The 20,330-nt window shown below is 51.1% G+C and overlaps 1 protein-coding gene and 1 non-coding gene across 8 annotated transcripts in view; both read right to left on the bottom strand.

The window, feature by feature from the left end:
• Window positions 1-19,348, bottom strand: part of SRCAP (Snf2 related CREBBP activator protein) — a 37,286-nt gene extending 17,938 nt beyond the window's left edge. For 3 of the 7 annotated variants that reach the window (XM_033101832.1, XM_033101833.1, XM_033101831.1), the window contains exons 1-21: window positions 16,405-16,682; window positions 15,148-15,221; window positions 14,297-14,559; window positions 12,693-12,944; window positions 11,247-11,432; window positions 10,872-11,012; window positions 9,739-9,961; window positions 9,346-9,623; window positions 8,656-8,749; window positions 8,443-8,532; window positions 7,806-7,991; window positions 7,393-7,715; window positions 7,115-7,292; window positions 6,486-6,622; window positions 6,100-6,269; window positions 5,801-5,993; window positions 4,420-4,556; window positions 4,148-4,334; window positions 1,717-1,886; window positions 502-767; window positions 6-293 (exon numbers count right to left, since the gene is read on the bottom strand). In XM_033101832.1, coding sequence (XP_032957723.1) covers window positions 6-293; window positions 502-767; window positions 1,717-1,886; window positions 4,148-4,334; window positions 4,420-4,556; window positions 5,801-5,993; window positions 6,100-6,269; window positions 6,486-6,622; window positions 7,115-7,292; window positions 7,393-7,715; window positions 7,806-7,991; window positions 8,443-8,532; window positions 8,656-8,749; window positions 9,346-9,623; window positions 9,739-9,961; window positions 10,872-11,012; window positions 11,247-11,432; window positions 12,693-12,944; window positions 14,297-14,350 — 3,553 coding nt within the window. In that variant the 5' untranslated portion in view covers window positions 14,351-14,559; window positions 15,148-15,221; window positions 16,405-16,682. The other 4 variants (XM_033101834.1, XM_033101829.1, XM_033101828.1 and 1 more) reach the window with 4 other exon arrangements.
• On the bottom strand, window positions 8,833-8,961 carry LOC117019902 (small nucleolar RNA SNORA30/SNORA37 family). Its single transcript, XR_004422587.1, has one exon. It is a non-coding gene; the product is annotated as a small nucleolar RNA SNORA30/SNORA37 family (small nucleolar RNA).
• Window positions 19,349-20,330: the final 982 nt, after the last annotated feature.

Consider the following 20,330-nt stretch of genomic DNA (forward strand, 5'->3'; position numbering starts at 1 on the left):
CTTACAGGGCAGGCGAGCTTGCATATCAGGAGACAGGATGAGGCGCTGCGGGGCGGGAGCAGGAGCTGTGACTGCCGTGGACGGAGCGGTGGCTGTGGTGGCAGAAGCAGTGGTGGCAGCTGCCGAAGGGAAGGTGTAGCCTGGTGGCACCGTCAGGGGCTTCAGTAAGCTGGAGGAGCCTGGGGGTGGGGCAGGGCTCAGGCGAACAGGGGCAGGTGGGGCTGGCTTCAGGGACAGAGTTGGTGTGGGAGGCCGGGAGGTCCCACTCAGGACCCCCAGAGGGGAAGGCAACACTGTAGACACAAAGCAGGCATCGTCAGGTGGACCCTGAATAGAGCCCCGGCGGCTCACAGAAGCCCTCATACATACTCCCTTTCAGCCCCATACGCACCACTCCCGCCTGCAACCCAGCTCCGCAAATGCTCTCATGTCGTTGCTTCTTCCCCAATCTGACTAATCTACCAGAAGAACCCCCAGCACCCTGGCTCCCTTGCAACTCACCCTGGGGGAGAGGCCCACTGTTTGGCTGCAGTGGTGGCAACAGAACAGGGCCAGGAGGCCGGGATGCTGGAATCAGTGGGGGTCCAGCCGGGGAGGCTGACACCATCAGTGGTGCTGGCAGCACTGGAGGGGTTGGGCCAGGGCTGGGCTGGGCTGAGAGCTCAGGGCCTGGAGGGGGTCGGACAGGGACAGGACCCAGGAGAGTCCGTGGGTTGTTCACGACCACCACTGTCCGGCCTTCTTGCTTGGGTACTGGCTGCAGCATCCTGCGAGAAAAATAACACAGGGGTAAATAGGAAGAAGAAAGAATCAAGAAAAGAAAGCAGACATTATGTTAAGTGAAATAAGTCAGAGAAAGACATTATGATCTCACATGTGGAAGCTAAAGAACTGAATAAATACGCAAAGTAAACAGAAATCGTCTCAGAGATATAGAGGAAAAACTGATGGTTGCTAGATGGGAAGGGGATGGGAATAAGGGAGAAGGGGAGGGGATTAGAAAGCATAAATTGGTAACCACAATATTTCCACAGGGATATGAAAGTTTGGGGAATATAACGAATAATGCTGTTAAGATTTTGTAGGGTGTCAGATGAGTACATGTCTTATTAGGGAGACCACTTCATGGACGGTGTAGATGCCTGACCACTGCAGTGTATACCTGGAGCTGAATAATATTGCACGTCAACTATAATTCAACATATATATATATAGTCAAGGGATATGGAGTACAGCATAAGAAATAGACAAAGGAATTGTAATAAATATATATACGATGTCAGAGGGGCAATAGATTGGGGGAGGGGGGTTATCACTTTGTGAGGGATGAAATGTCTAACTATTACACTGTTTTGTATACATGAAACTAAGAAAAAAAAAGAAAAAAGGAGAGTAAGGAAGATGAGGCAGAAAGAGATCATAAAAACAAAGGGGGAAAAAGGAAAAGACCCAGAGGTGAAAGGGAAAGAAATCCAAGATAAACAAAAAGCGACTGGGGCAGGGGGAGGGGAATAAATGACAAACACCAGGACCCCTCCCCTCTTTGAGTTATCTCCCCCGCAATCCCTCCACAGTATTTTGCATCCACCCATATAAACATTCTAGCCTAGCCTCCAACTCTTTCTTCTCCATCTTAAATCACCAGCCCCCCCGCCAGCTGTCGCCACTTTTTCTAGGAATCCATCTTGTTATTCCCATATTCCCCAGCCCTGGTACCTGTTGACCTTCATCTTGACTGATTTGGGTCGGGGTGGGGGATCAGGAGCAGTAGCCACCTCTAGCAGTACCCGGCGGGACAGGCGGTGCCGGGGTAGAAACGTGTCAGCCTCATATCTGGAGACTCGACCCTCCAGGCCAATAAGATCGAAACGGCCCATGTCTATCCGCTGGCACAAGAAGGAACACAAAGCATGGTGTCAAAGGGGCCAATGTGACAATAGTTTCTTGGACTTCAAAAGCACAGGCAACAAAATAAAATTTGATAAATTGGATTGCAGCAAACCAAACTATCAACAGCATGAAAAGGGAACCCACAGAATGGCACAAAATATTTGTAAATCATGTATCTGGTAAGGGGTTCCAGTCAAAACGTATAAATAACTCCTACAACTCAACAACAAAAACACCAACAACCCCATTAAAAAATTGGCAAAGGTCTTTAACAGACATTTCTCCAAAGGAAATATACAAGCAGCACATGAAAAGATGCTCAACATCACTAATCATCAGGGAAAACACAAATCAAAACCACAAGATCCCCTCACACCCATTAGGACAAAGAGAATCAGGAACAGGAAAAAGACAGGGCTTGACAATGATGTGGAGAAGGCAGAACCTTTGTGAACTGCTGGTGGGAACATAAAATAGAGCAGTCGCTATGGAAAACAGTACGGCAGGTCCTCAAAAACTTAAAGTAGAACGACCATGTGATCCGGCAATTCCACTTCTGGGTATAGAGTCATGCGCCGCGTAACGACATTTTGGTCAACGACGGACCGCACGTCCGGCAGGTCCCAGAGACTATCGTGGAGCCGAACAACTGCCATCGCCCAGTGACAGCGTGGCCGGCCCCACGTCGCAGTGCAACGCCTTCCTCACGTGTCTGTGGGGATGCAGGTGTGAACAGACCTGCGCTGCCATTCGTGGGAAAGGGTAGCACATACAGTGCGTATTTAATGACAAAAAACGACTACGTTATCGGTTTATGTGTTTACTGTACTTTTCATCATTAGAGTGTTCCTTCTACTTTCTAAAAAAACAGTTGGGTGTAAAACAGTATGCCACACGTAATGTGAGCTATAGATGATGGACTGCAGAACTGTACACCTGAAATCTATGTACCTTAACTAACACTGTCACCCCAATAAACTTTAAAAAAACAAAACAGCAGCCATGTTACACCGGCAGCCACCCCATACATCTCGTTTATTGCGTCCCTTGATTGTATCAGTGTCTCTTGTGCTTCATTTAATCTTGTTGTTTTATACACATAGGGTAGCCTAAGTGCCCAGCGTTTATAGAGTGCACAGCTGTGTATAGCCACGTAGGCTTTCACAATCACTCATTCACTGACTCGCCCAGAACTTCTGGTCCGGAGAATTCCTTTTATAGCAAGTGCCCTATGCAGGTGGACCATGTTTATTTTCTACACGATATTTTCACTGTCTATGTTTAGGTGTGTTTAGATACACACTTGTCATCGTGTTACACTTGCCTACAGTATTTACTCCATTACGCTGAGCAGGCTTAGAACCACACAGCCTAGGTGTGTGTAGGCTGGACCTTTTAGGTATGTGTACGTGCACTCTATGACGAAATCACCTAAGGACACACCTGTCAAAACTTATCCGCATGGGTAGGCAGAGCATGACTGGACACCCAAAAGAAGATTGAAAGCAGGCACTTGAACAGTTATTTGTACACCCGTGTTCAGAGCAGTATTATTCACAATTGCCAAGTGTCCACTGGCGGGTGAACGGATAAACGAACTGTGGTATGTGGGTGTGTGTGTGTGCGCGCGTGTGTGCACATGTATGTATGAACATCACTCAACCTCACAAATGGAAATTCTGACGCATGCTACAACGCGATGAACCTTGACGACCCTATGCTAAACGAAAAAAGCCACTCACAAAAGGACAAATACTATGTGATCCCACTTATGTGAAGCACGTAAAGTACTCAAAGGTACAGAGACAGAAAGTAGAATGGTGGCTGCCAAGGGCTGGGGGAAGAGGAAGACTGGGGAGTGATTATTTAATAGGTGGTTTCCGTTTGGAAAGATGAGAAAAGTTCTGAAGCTCGATGGAGGCTAATAATGCAAATGTCCTTCATGCCCCTAAACCATACACTTAAAATGGTCAGAGCAGTAACATTTGTTATGTGCTCTTCACCATGATACAGACAGACATTTGGGGGGAAGTGGCCAAAAGAGGGAAGGGGCAGGAAAACAAAGTAACAGTATTACTAACGTGCCAAAAGTATTAGCCCGACTCTCACAAACCACGTCACATGGCTCGAAAACAATGGAACTAGGGGACCAGTGCCGAGATGCTGGAGAAGTTAGGATGTAAAAGGCCGGCCTCCAGCTTCGAGAGGTGCCGGGGGGGGGGGAGGGGGGGCCGTGGCCTGGAGGGCAGCCACTCACCTGGAGGGGATGGACGTCAGTGGCCCCGAGCACCAGGGAAGCGGTGCTGAGGCAGATGCCGGGGGTGATAAACGGGGAGGTGACAGGTCGAGGGTCAAACAGGTTGGGATGGTTGCACACCTTGCGCAGCTGCATCAGAATGTTGATGACACTCATGAAGTGGCCGGTGGCCAGTGTCTCCTTGGTTCTGGGAGAGAACACAGGTAAGTGGGGCATCCCAACCCCAACCTCTGCTCTGCCCTGGGGCCAGGCCCCTGTCCGCCCTCCCTTACGTGGTCTGTGCCATGAAGTCATCATAGAGACAGCGCTGGCGCTTGGACAGCCGGCAGCGGATGACATGCTCATACTTCTTAGGCATCTGCTTCTCAACGTCCACCTTCACTCGGCGGAGCAGAAAAGGCCGCAAAACCTAAATGCAAGGAAGCAGGAGGCTGATGGGGACGGCAGGCACTGAGCCCCTGCCGAGCCTCTCTAGCCAGGTCTTGGCTTGATGACCAGATGGGTGCTGGCCTGGCCCATCAGTACTCATGGAGCAACCAGCATGCCAGGAACCAAGCACATAGAGGAGTCAGGCGCAAGCCCTCCTCTCAAGGAATCTGTCTGCTGAAGGAGACGCAATCAAGATGACAACGTAAGAAGTGATAAAGAAAGCACTGAGGGCAGCGCGACTAATTATACAGGAGGGATGACTCCAATTACATTTCAAGGAGTAAACACGTAAACTGACAAGATTATGAATGTAAATCCAGGGGAAAGGCTGAGAACGAAAGCTCTGGCAGTGACAGCCGCATAGAAAACAAGGCAAATCTGTGATCTCAGGAGGTAAAATGTGACAGGACAGAGTCATCAGGTAACACGGACGACGGAAAGGAAGGGAGACGAAGGACGATGTCCAGCTAGGAAGACTTCTTGGTTTCTAGTTTGATTTACCAAAACTACGGTATCATTGACCAAAGCAGAATAGAAATAATAGGCTATACGTCCTGAAATGTTTGGGTTATAACAGACTGAGTTCAAGAGGTACTTTGGATTAAAGACATCGAGTCAAACTTAAATACAGGTGGAGTGATCTAGAGTTAAAGAATTAAAAACACAAACCGGGGTCTTTAAAGCCTAATGAATGAGTATATCTGTAAGATAAACTGCGAGACAAAAAAGTAAAAATCAGAATGCTGAGAGATGTTATTTAAAAGCTAGACAAAGAAGGAGGAACCAGAAAAGACACGGAAGGGCAGGTAGGAGAGAGAAAAGAAAGGAAGGGGAGGGAGAAAGAGGAGAAAAAGGGAGGCGGAGGGGGAGATATGGGGGGAGGGAGGAGAGAAGGAGAGATGTGTGAGGGAGGGAGGGAAAACACAACAAAAATACGAAATTGAGGAAAGCCAGGTGACAAGAAATCCAAGCAGCACCAATCAGCAGCATTGTTCCCCTCAGAGCACAGAACAGAAACGTCAGCGTTACAGAGAACGAGCAGGATGACGATGGAGATGAGGTTACTCATCCGCCATGCGTTAGTCGCTCAAGCAGTGTGGTCTGACGGCTGGGTGACCTCTGCCTCGCCCGCTCGCTCTGCCTTCCCTCCCTACGGGTTTTCTGGGGACTGACCTTGGTTCCTCACCGTTCCCAACGCCCCTGACAAACGGCTACAGGCCCTACCTTGTGGAGGCGCTTGACGAGACCTTCATTGTACTCTTGGCTGCCCTCAATCATGCCGGTTAGGGGGTTAGAGAACCATTCTTTGAACTCGCGATGAGACTGGAAGACATGGGGCATCAAAAAGTGCATCAAGGACCACAGCTCCATGAGGCTGTTCTGCAAGGGCGTCCCTGTCAGGAGCAGGCGTCTCTGGCTGCAGAGAGACGGGGGGAAAGGGAGGGTGTCAGCAAGTTCCCAGCCTTGCGAGCACCCCCGCTTGGGCCCAGCAGCCCTCCCACCAGCGCCCGTCCCGCGCCCACCTGTTGAAGTTGAGCAGTGACTGCCAGCGCTGTGACTTGAAGTTCTTGATGTTCTGAGCCTCATCCAGGATGAGGTAGCGCCAGTTCTTGCGACGGAACGCCTGGTGGTCCTGCAGCACCAGCTTGTACGACGTGATGCACACGTGGAAGGCATTGGGCTTGGTCCAGCCCTGCGGAAACGGGAACAGCAGGTCGGGGGCGGGGAAAGGAAGCAAAGGGTCAAGGGAAGACACGCTAAGGGCCTCAAGGGACAGAAAACAGGCTGAGCTGAAAGAAGTCCCAGGAGCAGCAGAACGGGGCGGGGGGGATGACACGCTCATCCGAGAGGAGGGGAGGGAAGGGGGTCACTGACTGGGGTGGAGGGGTGTCCGGATGGAGCCACGAACCTGCCGCTTGAGCTTCCTCTCCTTCTGGGCTCCATAGTAGGTGAGGATTTTAAAGCTGGGGCACCACCGCTTCAGCTCCATCTCCCAGTTCAGCATCACACTGGTGGGGACAATGATCAAATGGGGGCCCCAGTTACCTGTTTAGCAAAAGAATGAGAGACGTGTGGCACGGTAACTATAGTTAACAACACTGTACAGCATAATTGAAAGTTGCTAAGACAGTAGACCTTACAAGTTCTCATCACAAAACAAAATCTTATAACTACATGGCAGACGTTAACTAGGTTTACGTCTCAACATACACAAACATCGAATCATTATGTTGTACACCTGAAACCAGTATATGTCGATTATACCTCAATTTTTAAAAGTAAGATTTTACACAGAGGACTCTAAAGGGAAAAAGAGAGGGTAAGAAAATGGTTAGGAAGCACACTTGGGGGTTCTGGCCCCCCGGGCCCAGCGTTGCCCAGTGTGTCCTGAGAATCGCAGCACTGACACTGGCGTCTCTCTACAGGTCCTGACCAGAGCCCACGAAGCCCCTCCATCCTGCAGCTGGAGCCTCCATTGGACAAGCTGCCCAGGGAGGTGGCCGAGGAGACCCCAGGGGAGGGGCCCTGCCCAGTCACCTTTCTCACAAGCCAAGTGGGCCAGCAGGGAGATGGTCTGGATGGTCTTGCCAAGCCCCATTTCGTCAGCCAGGATGCCGTTGAGCTTCTTCTCGTACATGGTAACCAGCCAGTCCAACCCAATGTGCTGGTACTCCCGCAGCTGGCCCCGCAAAAGCAGGGGGATGGGTGTCTTCACCTGACAGGGAGAACGAGGTGTCACGGTGGCGCTGAGGCACGTGTCCCTGAGGACCAGGGCAGTCAAGGTCTGGGAGAGCAGCCGCGGGGGCTGGGAATACCTGGGTGGTGGCCAACGTGTAACCTTTGGGCTGGAGGCTTTCGGCGGCAGCAGCAATGTCGGTGATTTCTTTCTTCGGGCCCAGCGTGGTGGCGGGCCCTGGGGTGGGAGGCCCGCTGCCCCCATCGGCCTCGCTCTGCTCCTCGTCCCGGGCGAGCAAGTATTCCACTCCGAAGTCATCGTCCTCGTCCTCATCTGCTTGGCTCTGTGGCGGGGCCTCCTCGGACTCGTCAGACTCGGACTCCTCGGATTCTGAACTCCCGCTGGTCTCTTCCTCCTCGGACTGCTCCCCATCCTCGTCCTGGCTCTGCTCGGCGGCAGAGTCTACAACACAAGACGGAGGCCTGGGCTCGGCACGCCACTCCCCTCCCCTCCCTGGAGGCTGCTGCCCGCCCCGCCCAGGACCACACTCACCAGCCTGGCTGCTGCTGTCCTCCTCTGCGGCCCCCTCCGCTTCACTGTCCGAGCTGGTGGCTTCCAGCTCCTCTTCCTCTTCCTCCTCCTCCTCCTCCTCCTCACTGCTGGCAGAGCCCGGGGCAGAGGCATCGGATGCGTAGGCTCCTGCGTACTGCCGCAGCAGCTCCTCCATAGACAGCTCCCCTGGAGGAGAAATGGCAGTGAGCGTGCGGCAGCTGCCGAGAAGGCACAGCGGCCTGAGCGCTGCCAGGCCATCTGACTCGGGTCTCTGCACACAGCTAAGCTCAGGTCCACAGCAGCCAGAAAAGCTCACTTTCAGTACCAAATATCTAGAACCACGGAAGGAGCTGCCTCGGCTGGAAGGACAACCTCCACCTGATAAACCTCATTTAAGGTTCAGGTCAGACACAACCAACATCCTCCTCTGCTTCCTCCCGCGAGCTCGCACATCCCTTTGATCGGAATTCCACCATCACCACTCAGCCCATGCTAGTTACACCTATTCATCAATAAACGTGTGTCATGAGACCCGGAGTTCCTCCAGAGGGCACAAGGGTCTCATGCATCGCTCTGGCCCTGGCACTCTGCAGGAGACGCGACGTAGACGCTCAGTAAACTGTCTAGAGAATGTCACCTTCTCGAGCCAGCTCGCTCAGCTCTGTGGCATGATCCACGTCCCCTTCCAGCTGCTCCTCCGCTGCTATGGTGTCCTCTTCATCCTCGGCTGAGAAAGAGAAGGGAGCACAATCAGCGGGGACGGGGGCACAGGCACAGCCCACGTGGACGAGGTGAGAAAGCTGGAAGCGTTCTGTCCGAACTACTCAAGGACCAAGAGAACAGGCCTGACCTTCGTCCTCGTTGGCAGTGAACTCGTCGTCGTCCTCATCGGGGTGCCAAGGCTGCTTGTTTCGCTGTGTGACGGAGGAGGACGGAGGCTTTACCTGGCGGCAAAGGACGAGAAGGGAGAAGACAGAAGGTGAGAGCCCCAGGACAGAGGCCCAATACTAAGACTCCACAGAAGAGTTTCTGTCCCATTGAGTGAAAGCTGCCACTGGCACAGGCCCAGGGCAAGAATGCAATCAAGGGTTTTCTTTCAGCACCAGCTACCAAATCCTGGCCCCACAGTCTGGGGGAGGACCTGTGAAAGTGCTAGCAAGAGTGTAGGCCCCCACCCCCACCCTGCACTCAGACGCATGGAGAAACAGAGAGCTCAGGTCCAGAAGACACTTCAAGGTTACCTTCTCAGTTCCGCACCTAGAAACCAGTCAGGGCGTGTCAGGGCCCTTTCCTGAGTGTGGCCGGGCCAGGAGAAGCGTTTGTTTCAAGGTCAGCCAGCCGTTTACAGAGTACAGTGCGGTACACTCTTCCACTACAGCATCACAAACTCCCCATCTCAGACTGCAACTTGCCCAAACCCAGATTCTTCCCCATCCATCCCCAAATGCCCTTAACCAGGGACGACTCCGGAAACCACCCCCTCACACCAGAGCTCAGTCTGGACCGCTCTCCCTCTGCCCCCATGTCCTCCTGCCCTTACCTTCAGCACCTGAGACGGCTCCTCCTCACCCCTTGCTTCAGGTCCCTCTCGGGTGTTGCTATCACGAGATGACGGGGCTCTCGAGGGGCTGCAAGACCCTCCAAGCAGCTGAGGGGGAAGGGACCGAAGCAACTCTTCCAGCGGCAGCTCCCCCTCACGTCTAAGCAGCTCGATCTCACGCCTCTGGGTCTCTGCGTCGTTGCCTTCCTGTTGTTCCTCCACCTCAATCGTCTCCTCGTCATCCTCTTCCTCCTCCTCCTGGGGTTGGAAGTCCCCATCTAGAGCAGGAGAACAAGGTCACAAAGTCCACGGGCCCTGCAAGCCACAGGGGGGGTTTTCAGCTCCAGAAACGGGCACATGAGGAAGAGTACCAGAGCCAAAGAGGACACACACCTTCGTCGTCCAACTGGGAAACCGGGGGCGGAGGACTCGAGGCGGCCGAGGAAGAGCCCAGGCAGGGGGAGGAGCCAGCTTTGCTGGAGGCTGGCGGCTGGTTGAGGCTCTGAGACAGAAGGTCCGAGTACTTCTCCGTCTGCCCCACGATGAAGTCCAGGTGAAGGTCCAGAGCCTTCTTGCGCTTTTCCTCCAGGCGTGACTGTTGCTTGAATTGCACCACCTGCCACAAGCACAAAAGGAATAGATCACCCAGATGATCTCTGTTCAGAAGGAAGAGCTAAATGACCTGAATGGAGCTCCTGAGTCGGTGGAGGGAAGAGCCAGCTTAGCTTCAGGCAACAGAAAAAGATTTGCAAATGTACCTGGAGCTGAATCGCAAGGCCCAAGGAGGCGTTCCCTAAGTGGAAATGAGCAGCAGGAGAAGCATTCTCAGAAGCAGAAAGCCACATGTTAATGGAGGGTAGAGTTTTAAGCGGAAAGGGGAGGAAAAGGACCTGGCAGGACACACTGAAGACTAAAAATACATACAGAAGCCAGGTACGGTGTTTCCCCGAAAATAAGACCTAGACGGACAAGCAGCTCTAATGTGTGTTTTGGAGCAAAAATTAATATAAGACCCAGTTTCATGTTATAGTAAAATAGGATTGGGTATTATATTATACCTAACCTTATATTAAAATAAGGCTGGGTCTTATGTTAATTTTTGCTCCAAAAGACACATCAGAGCTGATTGTCCGGCTAGGTCTTAATCTCAGGGAAACACGGTAGTGCTTGAGAAAAACTTACAATGTGATACACGTGAACAATTTAATCAGTAAGAACTTGGATGGTATTTAAGCTGGTAACTGGCACAGAAAGCTTTCAGAAAAAGCATGGTGAATGCCCTGAAAATGACGGACGGCACACAGGAGTCCCGACATCCTATTAACAATCCCCAAAGGCAGGGCCCGTATTTTTTTCTTTTCTATAGCACTTGATGCAAGAAAGGGCCAATGCGTAACAGAAACACCATGAAAGTTGCTTGAAACGACACTATTTGCTCTCTCACAAAGCTTTGATCATTCCGGCTACCACGCTACCCACCAACCAAACCCAAGGCATCCAGCTCCGTCCCAGGCCGTGCAGCCCACCTTCTCCACGTTGCTCCAGAACTGCCGGACGTCCTTGGCCATGGTGGAAGCGATTCGACGCAGCTTGGCCTGCTCCTCCCTCCGGGCCCGTTCTTCTTTCTGCCGCTGCTCCTCGTGGTGCCGGATCACCATGCGAACCACCTGCGGGATGCGAAGCCAGCATGAGGATGCCCGAGGCCAGGCCCTGCCTGCGCCCCAAGTCAAAAGCGTAGAAAACCATCAGGGCCAAGAAACTTGGCAAGTCAGAGATCACCCCTTGAGAACACGGGCATTACTACATATCCTACACTGTCCAGCTTGGCTTCCCTCCAACCAACCCAACCGTCGAGGAAAAGCACACCTGAAAAAGAAAAGCAGGCCCGGTTGAAGACATACCTTCCGGGCCACGCCACGTTTCCAGCGGCGTTCCTGAGCAAAGTCGGCAGAGAGCCACTGCATCTCCTCACACAGATAGTCCCAGTGGCCTTTGGGGCGGGGAGGCTCGGGCACTTTGGGCAGCCTCTTCAGTGACCAGAAGCCCTCCTTTCGCAGCTCAGCAATCCGAGTCTCAATCTCAGCCTCCTATTGAGGGAGAGCTACATCAATCAAGTTACTGAACACAAACTCCACCTCCTGACCATGGCTGAATTCCAGAGCACTGATTCTGTACAGGCACTGGCTGCACTGAGTGTGTTATACGCGTCTCAAGTCCACGTACTAAGTCTACAAGTAGGTATTATACTCTCTTCAGGTGAGTTGAAAAAAAAGATCACAGAGATTACACAGCCAAGAAGTATTAACAGCTGAGAATTAAAAATAGGTCTAATGATTCCAAACACATTTCATGCTCTCTCCATTATTTCACACAATCTCCACTCCCCATGAATAGGCGAGACTTAGGAAAACATCCCAACGGAACCGCCGAGAGAAGCAGGAGCAGGAGCGCATGTTTCTTTACTGACTCTCGAGCCAAGGGTTCTTCAGTGCTGTAGAATTTTACTTATGTACGAGAACGTTCATGCTTAGAAACATGCTATCAAACCCAATTTACACAATCCTGTGTTTAAAATACTGCTTTTATAAAAATGTACTTTTTATGAAAATACTGAAAAATTTTAACAAAAAGGTTAACGTGGTTTCTATACTGATTATATTGCATAAGAGAAAAAAATGAAAACGTTTAACACTTTTTTAAAAGAGGTGACTTAAAAACTTAGGACAATTGCTTTCATTATTCTTGCCCTCTCTCGAAAAAAACTGAATCAGAGGAAGTAAGAGCCAGAGATCAATCAGGCAACTAAACGGCCTGATGGTGAAGAAAACATCAGGAAAGACACGAGCACCAGACGAACAGCTCTCCAATCTGAGCGTGCAGCAGAATCTGAAGCGCTTGTTACGACAGGTGGCTGGGCCCCCGCCACCCTGTACTTTGCAGTGGGTAGACAGAAGAGGGGTACCAAGAATTTGCATTTCTCACAACTTTCCAGGTAATGCTGATGCTGCAGGCCCAGGAGCCACACTTACTAACGGGTATGTGGCTACAGGATAGAAATGAGCAGCAACTTAGTTTCAGGCAATAGTAAATCGTAGGAGCCTCACAGTTGACAAAGCACTTTCATGTCTCCAACTCACACCTCCTACGCCTACAGACTAGTAGTACACCATCCCTATCTTACAGAAAAGATGACTAGGCTCAGGGGTCCGCGACTTGCCCAAGATCGTGGTAGTCAAGGCAGAAACTACACTCTAAATTCACGAGGAAGAAAGAAAGGTGAAATACCCATGGGACGTAGGAGCTCTGGAAGACTCCCAAGACGCCTCACGAGCCTTCCCAATACGTACATGCTTGGCCTGCTCTGCGATCTCAGCATGGCTCTTCTCCCACTTTGGGCCCCTGTTAGCCAGGTCAGCCACCTGGGGTAAGCTGAGCCCCTCCAGGGGCGCTGTGGCACCATCTGGGGGCCCCGGAGGTCCATCCAGAGAGGAATCTTGAGCTATATGCTGGGGAGAGATGCCACCTGCCCCACTAGAGGCTGGGGAACTGGAGGAGGCAGGGGACACAGGATGGCTGCCTGTCATGCCGTCCGACACCATCTAGAAAAAGGGAAAATGAAAGGCAAAATAAATGCACTGTACTAGGAGTTTGAAGTATGTGACTTCATTCTATCTTCACAGGAAAACACTCTGGAGTAAGGTATCAACCTCATTTCTGTAAACACAAACTCTGGGGTAGAGTTTTAATAAGGTGCTCAAGAAGGCAGAACCAAGTTTATAGTAGATGTTTGGCATACAAGAGGAGTTACAGCCTGAGAGCCAAGAATATTACGATATAGCATGTGATTTCAAACATTAATGAAACTTCCAGAACTTCAATGATTTCACTCACAGAAACAAATCCCTATTTTTCCCTCTTTTTCACAGCAAGTATGGAAATTCACCTCTGCAAGTCAATTTGAGCTTGCAAATTCAAAAGGCATCAAAAAACCAAACAATAAAACAGAAAGCAAGACCACCTAAACCTCTCTACAGTCATTACCAGTTTTGGTGGTGCCCTTTACTGGGGAGTTGTGAGGGGAAGGGGAGGGAGGGCTGGCTACTCTTCTCAAAGACCACCTACTACTTTACAAGATCCTGCACAATCAGGAAGAAGTGGAGAACAAAGTCCAAGTTACATGTGGATAGTGAGGAAACTCATGAAATTCACTCCAGCACACAAGCTTCACTGTGTGCCACTCAATATCCTACTTAGTAAGTGACGAATTTCCCAGCTGCTCAGGAAAATTATAAATATCAAACCCATAACCATCAAAAGCCCACTGCAGCTTCCAGTCAAGATGGCAGAGCAGGTAAACGCTGTACTCGCCTCCTCCCAGGACATCAACATTACAACTACAGAACAACCATCATTGAGAAATACCCGAAGTCTCGCGAAACAGAAGTCCTACAACCAGAAGCAATACTGAGACTGGTCAACTGTAAATAAAATATAAAGATTTATTTTACAAAAGCCAGTACTGTACACAAACCTAGCTCTGTCTGGTGTCAAAAGCCATGATTTTTTTCTCCTATCCCCCACACTTCCTTGGGATAAGAAAAGAAGGATTACTACACACCACCCATAACACTTAACTTGTTCCAGTTCCAAAAGAAACTGAGCTATTCTCAAAGCACAATCTCACAAGCATGTTGTCCCAACCTGGCCTAATTCAACCTTTTTCAGGTAACGAGAAGTTTCCACACTCAGAGGTCAACGTTCCACTAATGTCCAATACAGTGAGTATCAAACAGGCTTAACTTAACAGCCCACCTGAACACCAGAGATTCTCCAAACTCAGTTCCCAGGTCCCTAGGATCACGGAAACATGGCTAGGACCTGCCACATTTCTTCTGCCTGAGCCAGCAGCCCAGAAGGCAGTAACAGAGTAGGAATCTTCCCCCTTTCAAACCTGTGTCTGCAGGATTGGGAGCTGAGGGTGAGCAGGGGAGGGGCTGCTCTGCATGGTCCCACTCCCAGGCTCCTCTTTGGGTGCCTTAAGAATGACTCGGTCGTTGTCACCACTGCTGCTGGCCGAGGGGCTGGCGTCCGGCTGCAGGGCATGCTGGGAGCTGGCCTCATTCTGGGCCACCGGCCACCGGGACCCGCCTTCCAGGGCCCGGGGCCCACTAGGGCGTCCCAGCCTCCGCTCAGGTCCACCGGCCTCTGGAGCACCTAAAGCAGGGTAAAAAAAAAAAAAAGTAGAAATGGGGTTTTAAAACTTAAAAGTCTTTTAAATAAGTAGGAATAACATTTAAAAATAAAGATGAATGAACAGACTGATTAGAGCCTACATGTCTTGAGTACCTACTGGGTGTCAGACACTTAGTACCTACTCTATGTGTTCTGTAATCCTCACATCTACCTTACGAGCCAGGTACTTTCCACGCCATGACCTCAGTTCCTTCTATATACAGAGAAGGAGAGCTATGCAGAAAAGATCCCTGACTTAAATGAAGCTTACATCCTTATAGTTTCTCTATCTTACAAGTTAGAAAATCGGGACACAAAGAAAGCAAATGACCAAATGACTCGTCTAAGGTCACACAGGAAGGAAGTGGTAGGAGACAGACATAAACCTGGGTTCTGATGGCAAAGCCACAGAGGCCATGCTGTTCTGCTTGGCACAGCCGGGGTGATCGGCTCCTCCTCTGTCCACAGCCCCCGTCCTTTTACTGCAATGCTATCATCAACCCAGACGTATTAACCTATCATTTCTCTCCTTGTTGGCATCAGTACACAGACCGGCCCCTGACCCCTCACCTGTGTGAGCTGAGACCACACCCCCTGTGAAAGTCTGAACTTCCACGGTGCCGCCGTTCTGAGGGGAATCGCAACTGAAACAAACGGAAGGGGAGAGAAACAGCAGTGAGGGATCGATCCACCTTTACCAGCACCCACCACAGGCTTCTTTTCCCACCTCGTAGGAGGCCTGTAAAGACACCCCAATTAGTTCAAAGGCGGAAAAAAGTTACAGTAGCAGGGAAAGCTTACATTTCAGAAAATTGAAAGTAAATCGTGTTCTGTGAAAGCAGAATTCCCTAGGGACAGAGGATTCTGCCGGGTGGGAAGCGCAGGGAAGTGAAGCAAAAAAAAAAAAAAAAAGTTTTAAAAAGCCTGCGCAAAGTAAAAAGCTCCCAACACCTGCATGGAGGGCAAATAAAGGAAAAACGAAACATGTCACATCCACAAGTTCAGAACGGTGCTGGCTGCCCGGCAGCGGCTCCGCTCGCCAGGGAGGGCAGCACAGTCACGGGAGAAACCACCCTTGCTCCGGGCAGGGCCTTGGGGCTCCCACATCTGCGCCAGGAGACACTTCCCCAAACACAAGAACTACAGCAGGAAACACGGCAGGAGCAGTAAAATGCGAGCCAGGCCGCCCAGCGAAGGACCAGGGCCCGGAAACGGGCAGGGGACCCACACAAGGCCCGGAAGTGTTTCCCCCGTGCTGAAGGAAATTCCCTGACCACGGTGCTGCCTCGGATCCACTCCCTCCTCCACGACGGGACTCACGCGAACTAGCGCCCAAGAAGCCTGAACTCGCAACCCCGAGCGTCCTTGCCCGCTCCCGGCCCCTCCCGACCCACTGACCCAGCGTGACCCCTGACCTCTGCCCCCAGTCGCCACTAGCCCTAACGTGGCCCCGCCCCCTCCGAGGCTCCCACCCTACCCAACGTGCGCGACCGGCTGGGGGAGGGGCCCGCGCGTGCGCGGCTGGAGGCGGAGTAAGCCGGCTGCGCGCATCGCCCGGGGGCTCCCGCCAGAACCCAAACCCACGCACACGAGGGTCGCGGGGCCGGGCTGCCCCTCCGCCCCGCCTGTCAGGGCGCCCCGCCGCCGCCACCGCCGCCGCCACCAGACGGCGAAAGGCTGAGCTACGGGAGGCTTCGAGCCGCCAGGTCCTGGTCCCTGACTGGCTATGGTGGGCGCGCGCCCCGACTCCTCGTCCCACGCCCCCCTTCCCCTTCCCGCGCGCCCCGGAGGGGGGGGGCTGGGGTTGGTGGGCGGGCAGGAGCGCACCTGGGTCCGTCCTCTCAGGGCTGGCTCGCTCGCTCCGGCACGCGTGCGCAGACGTGCGGGAGGGGAGAGGCGACGCGCCCAGGCCCAGCGCCGGCCGGCCTGGCCCCCCTCAGTCTGTGTCTATGAGCGCGCGCCGACAGCCTCGCGCACCGGCCCCGGGGCCCCGGCCGAAGGTGCGCGCGCAGCACCCCGGGAAGGTGGGAGGAGAGGTGGTGGCGGAAAGATGCGCGCGCAATCACCCGTCAGGGGAGGGGGAACTGTGGAGCGTCCGCCATCTTGTCTCCCTCTCCTTACCTGCGTCCTCGGGGGCGTGCGCACCACCCCCCTCCCGCCGAGGAGGGGGAGGGCCCCCTCTTGGCCGCCGCCTTCGCGGCCTTTAAATTCCCCTGGGGCCCGCGGTTATTGCCACCGCCTTGCTTCCACTACCTCTTCTCATGCCACAGAGGTGCGGGCGGTGGGTGGGGAAAAAGAGACGCTAGTACCAGCGAGCCGCCGCCGCCGCTTCCGAGGCCTCACCAAAATGGCCGCCGCCTTCTCGGCCGCCACCACCACCGCCACCACCACCACCACCACCACGGCTTGCTATCGCTACCGCCGGCGCGGCCCGTCCTCTCGCGAGAAACAGTAACTGGAGGTTGGGAGAGCGGAGATTTCGCGTGCTAGCGTAGGGCGCTGTCCGTGCGCAAGGCGGGCTGGGAGTTGTAGTCCTGCCGGAGACCTCGCGCTCGTCCCGCGGCAGACCGTCCGTACCCTCAACCACCGAAGCTGCCACCGGCTGCATTGCGGCTGCCGGCTCGGCCCAGTTCCCCGCTTGTTTTACGGTTTACCCAGACCGCGCAAGCCGTTTGTCGTGTACTTTCAGCAAGTTGGCAGTGCAGCCTGGGCCTCTGGACTCCCATGCAATCCACTTAAAAGAGCTGCTACGTTTTTTCTCGAGGGTGGTGGTTGGTGTTCCCTATACTAGCTCCCAAGTACCTAGCCCATCTGGTCGCCAACTTCGAGGTTGCGAACCCACTTGAGAATCTGATATCCTAATCCCAGAATAGAATAATAATAACGGCTGCTCTATGGAGGCCACGTTGTGCACTGATTACCTTTTAATCTCAACAGTACTTCATTTTACCGATGAATTGAGACTCGTAGCTGAACGGGTGACAGAGCCCAAAGCCAGATTCATAGCCAAGGAGTCTAAGTCAGTAAGACGCTCACTCACCCATCGTACCACCTACAAGTCCTGATAATGCCCTCATTCATCTCTACTTCGTTTAGCTCTTCCCTGTTCTACGCAAAATGAGGGTCATTCTATCTTTGGGTCATTGAGGTGAAGTCCTGTTTTTCTTACAACAAAAACCAGGGGTTGGAAACTCAAAAAGCTGGAAGGGCCAGTGAAGAGGAGCAGGTGAGGAATTGAAGAACAGGAGACCACACGCTCTGTCCCAAAGGAACCACCACTGTTCAAACCTATTTCAATGGTTGCCCTATAGGAATGTGGGCGGAAATACATGTAAGGGTCACACTCAGCCCACAGGCTGCCAGTTTGCTGCCTCTGGCGTCTCCTGGAGCCTCAAGGCACATGGAATACCTAGGAGGGGTTGGCTGAATAAGTGGATGAATGCCCATCCATGCAGACCAAGTTCAAAGTCCTTTCCCAGGCCAAGCTTATATATTTATGAGACCCCATCATAACTGAGCTTCCAAGAGATCTCACATCTCTTGGCCCTCCCGTATACCTTTTCATCCTATTTCAAATATTCCTTAAAATTTACCTCAAGAGGCACAACCTTTAGGTGATCTCTCTTGACCACCCCCAGGCTGGTATAACCCCTTCTGGCTCCATAGCTTCCTGGGCTTCTTTAAGTGCTGGTTGCATTGTATCTGGATTCATGGTCTGCCCACAACACCCCAAAAAGTATTGTTAACCCTTCGCGGGTAGGAACATGGTTTATATATGACAATTCACTGTGCCAGTTTCAGATTATTCAGGAAATTTGTGTGAGCTACTTGCATTATAATACTTTGTTAAAAACAAAAATAACTGGTATTGGATACATGAGCTCAAACTCAAATCTAAAATCTCTTTTCTATTTCCATGACTATTACCCCGGTCCAACCACCCCCACCTCTTGGGTGGGTTACTCCTAACTGGACTTCCCACTTCTGCTCCTTTTTCCCTTTACTCCATTCTTGATACAGCAATCAGAGTGTCCTTTTCATATAAATCAGATCATGTTGCTCTCACACTTAAGACCCCCAAATGGCATTTTAGTCAACTTAAATGAAAACCCAAATTATATGTCATGACTTAAAATCCCCACAGGACAGACATGATGAGTTGACCATTTGTATAAAGTTTAAGAGCAGGCAACATTAATTGATGGTCATAAAAATCAGAGTAAAATCTATTGGGGGAGAGGGATTTTAAGTAGGAAGAGGCACAAGGGGGAATACTAGAAATGTGCTATATCAAAGGTTGGTAAATTTGACCCGAAGGACAAGTCTCACCCTCCACCTATTTTTGTACAGCCCACATACAAGCTAAGAATGGTTTTTACATTTTCAAGTGGTTGAGGAAAAATCAAAATAAGAACAATAGTTTGTGGTACATGGAAATTAAATGTAATTCAAATTTCAATGTCCATAATTAAAGGTTATTGAAACCCAATTGTGTCCATCTGTTCACAGCATCTATAGCTTCTTTCCTGCTACAATAGCAGAACTGAGTAGTTGTAATTGAGACCATAGGCCCACAAAGCCTAAATTATTTCTGTCTGGCACTTTACCAAAAAAGTTTCCTGACCTCTGTTCTATATCTTGATCTGGATGAGGTCACATCTATGGGCGTATGCAGATGTAAACATTCACTGAGCTGTGCACTCAAACTTTATACACTTGACGTACCTCACAGCATGTATTTTATCATTAAATTTGTAAAATAAAATAACTACAGGAAATGACCTCTGTCCACCTTTTTTTTTTTTTTTTAACTTCATTGCTCACAATACTATAGCCACCATGCTCTTCTCCAAACCATCAAGTTCATTTCGGCTGCTTCCAGAGCCTTCGTCTTTGTTGTCTGAATATTTTTTTCTCATGGCTACCTCTGCCTTTTCATCAAGGTCATAGTTCAAACGTGACCTCCTTAGAGAAGTGCCCTGATGTTAAATAGCCCTTTCACTGCCAGTCACTTTATCACATGCTTTCTAAACTTACCTGAAATTATTACATTTATTTGTATGCTTGTTTATTGTCTCCCTCCCTCCCCAATAAAGGATAAACTCTCTGGGAACAGGGACATTGTCACAGAGTTCACAATGCTCTCTAGACAACTACTGAATGAATGAAAAAAATTTCAAACAACTTTGTGAAAAAGAGAACACTGGTTCAATTATACAAATGAAATTTTAGTTGAATGAAAAATAAATGATGAAGACTCAATATTGTCAAGATGTCAGTTCTTTCCAAATTGATCTAGATAGTCAATACAATCCCAATCAAAGTCCCAGCAAGTGGTTTTGTGGTGCGAACAAACTGCTTCTAAAGTTTATATTGGAGGAGAAAAAGATCCAGGATAGCCAACACAATATTGGTTTTTAACAGCACTTTATTGGGGAACAGTGTGTACTTCCAATCAGCTTCAAGTTGTCCTTTCTTCAAGTTGTCCTTTCAGTCTTAGTTGTGGAGGGCGCAGCTCAGCTGCAGGTCCAGTTGCCGTTTTCTAGTTGCAGGGGGTGCAGCCCACCATCCCTTGCAGGAGTCGAACTGGCAACCTTGTGGTTGAGAGGACGCGCTCCAACCAACTGAGCCATCCGGGAGCTCAGTGGCAGCTCAGTTCAAGGTGCCTTGTTCAATTTTAGTTGCAGGGGGCGCTGCCCACCATCCCTTGCGGGAGTCAAGGAATCGAACTGGCAACCTTATGGTTGAGAGGA

The sequence above is a fragment of the Rhinolophus ferrumequinum genome (genome assembly GCF_004115265.2).
Source record: "Rhinolophus ferrumequinum isolate MPI-CBG mRhiFer1 chromosome 15 unlocalized genomic scaffold, mRhiFer1_v1.p scaffold_54_arrow_ctg1_1, whole genome shotgun sequence".
Classification (NCBI taxonomy): Eukaryota; Metazoa; Chordata; class Mammalia; order Chiroptera; family Rhinolophidae; genus Rhinolophus; species Rhinolophus ferrumequinum.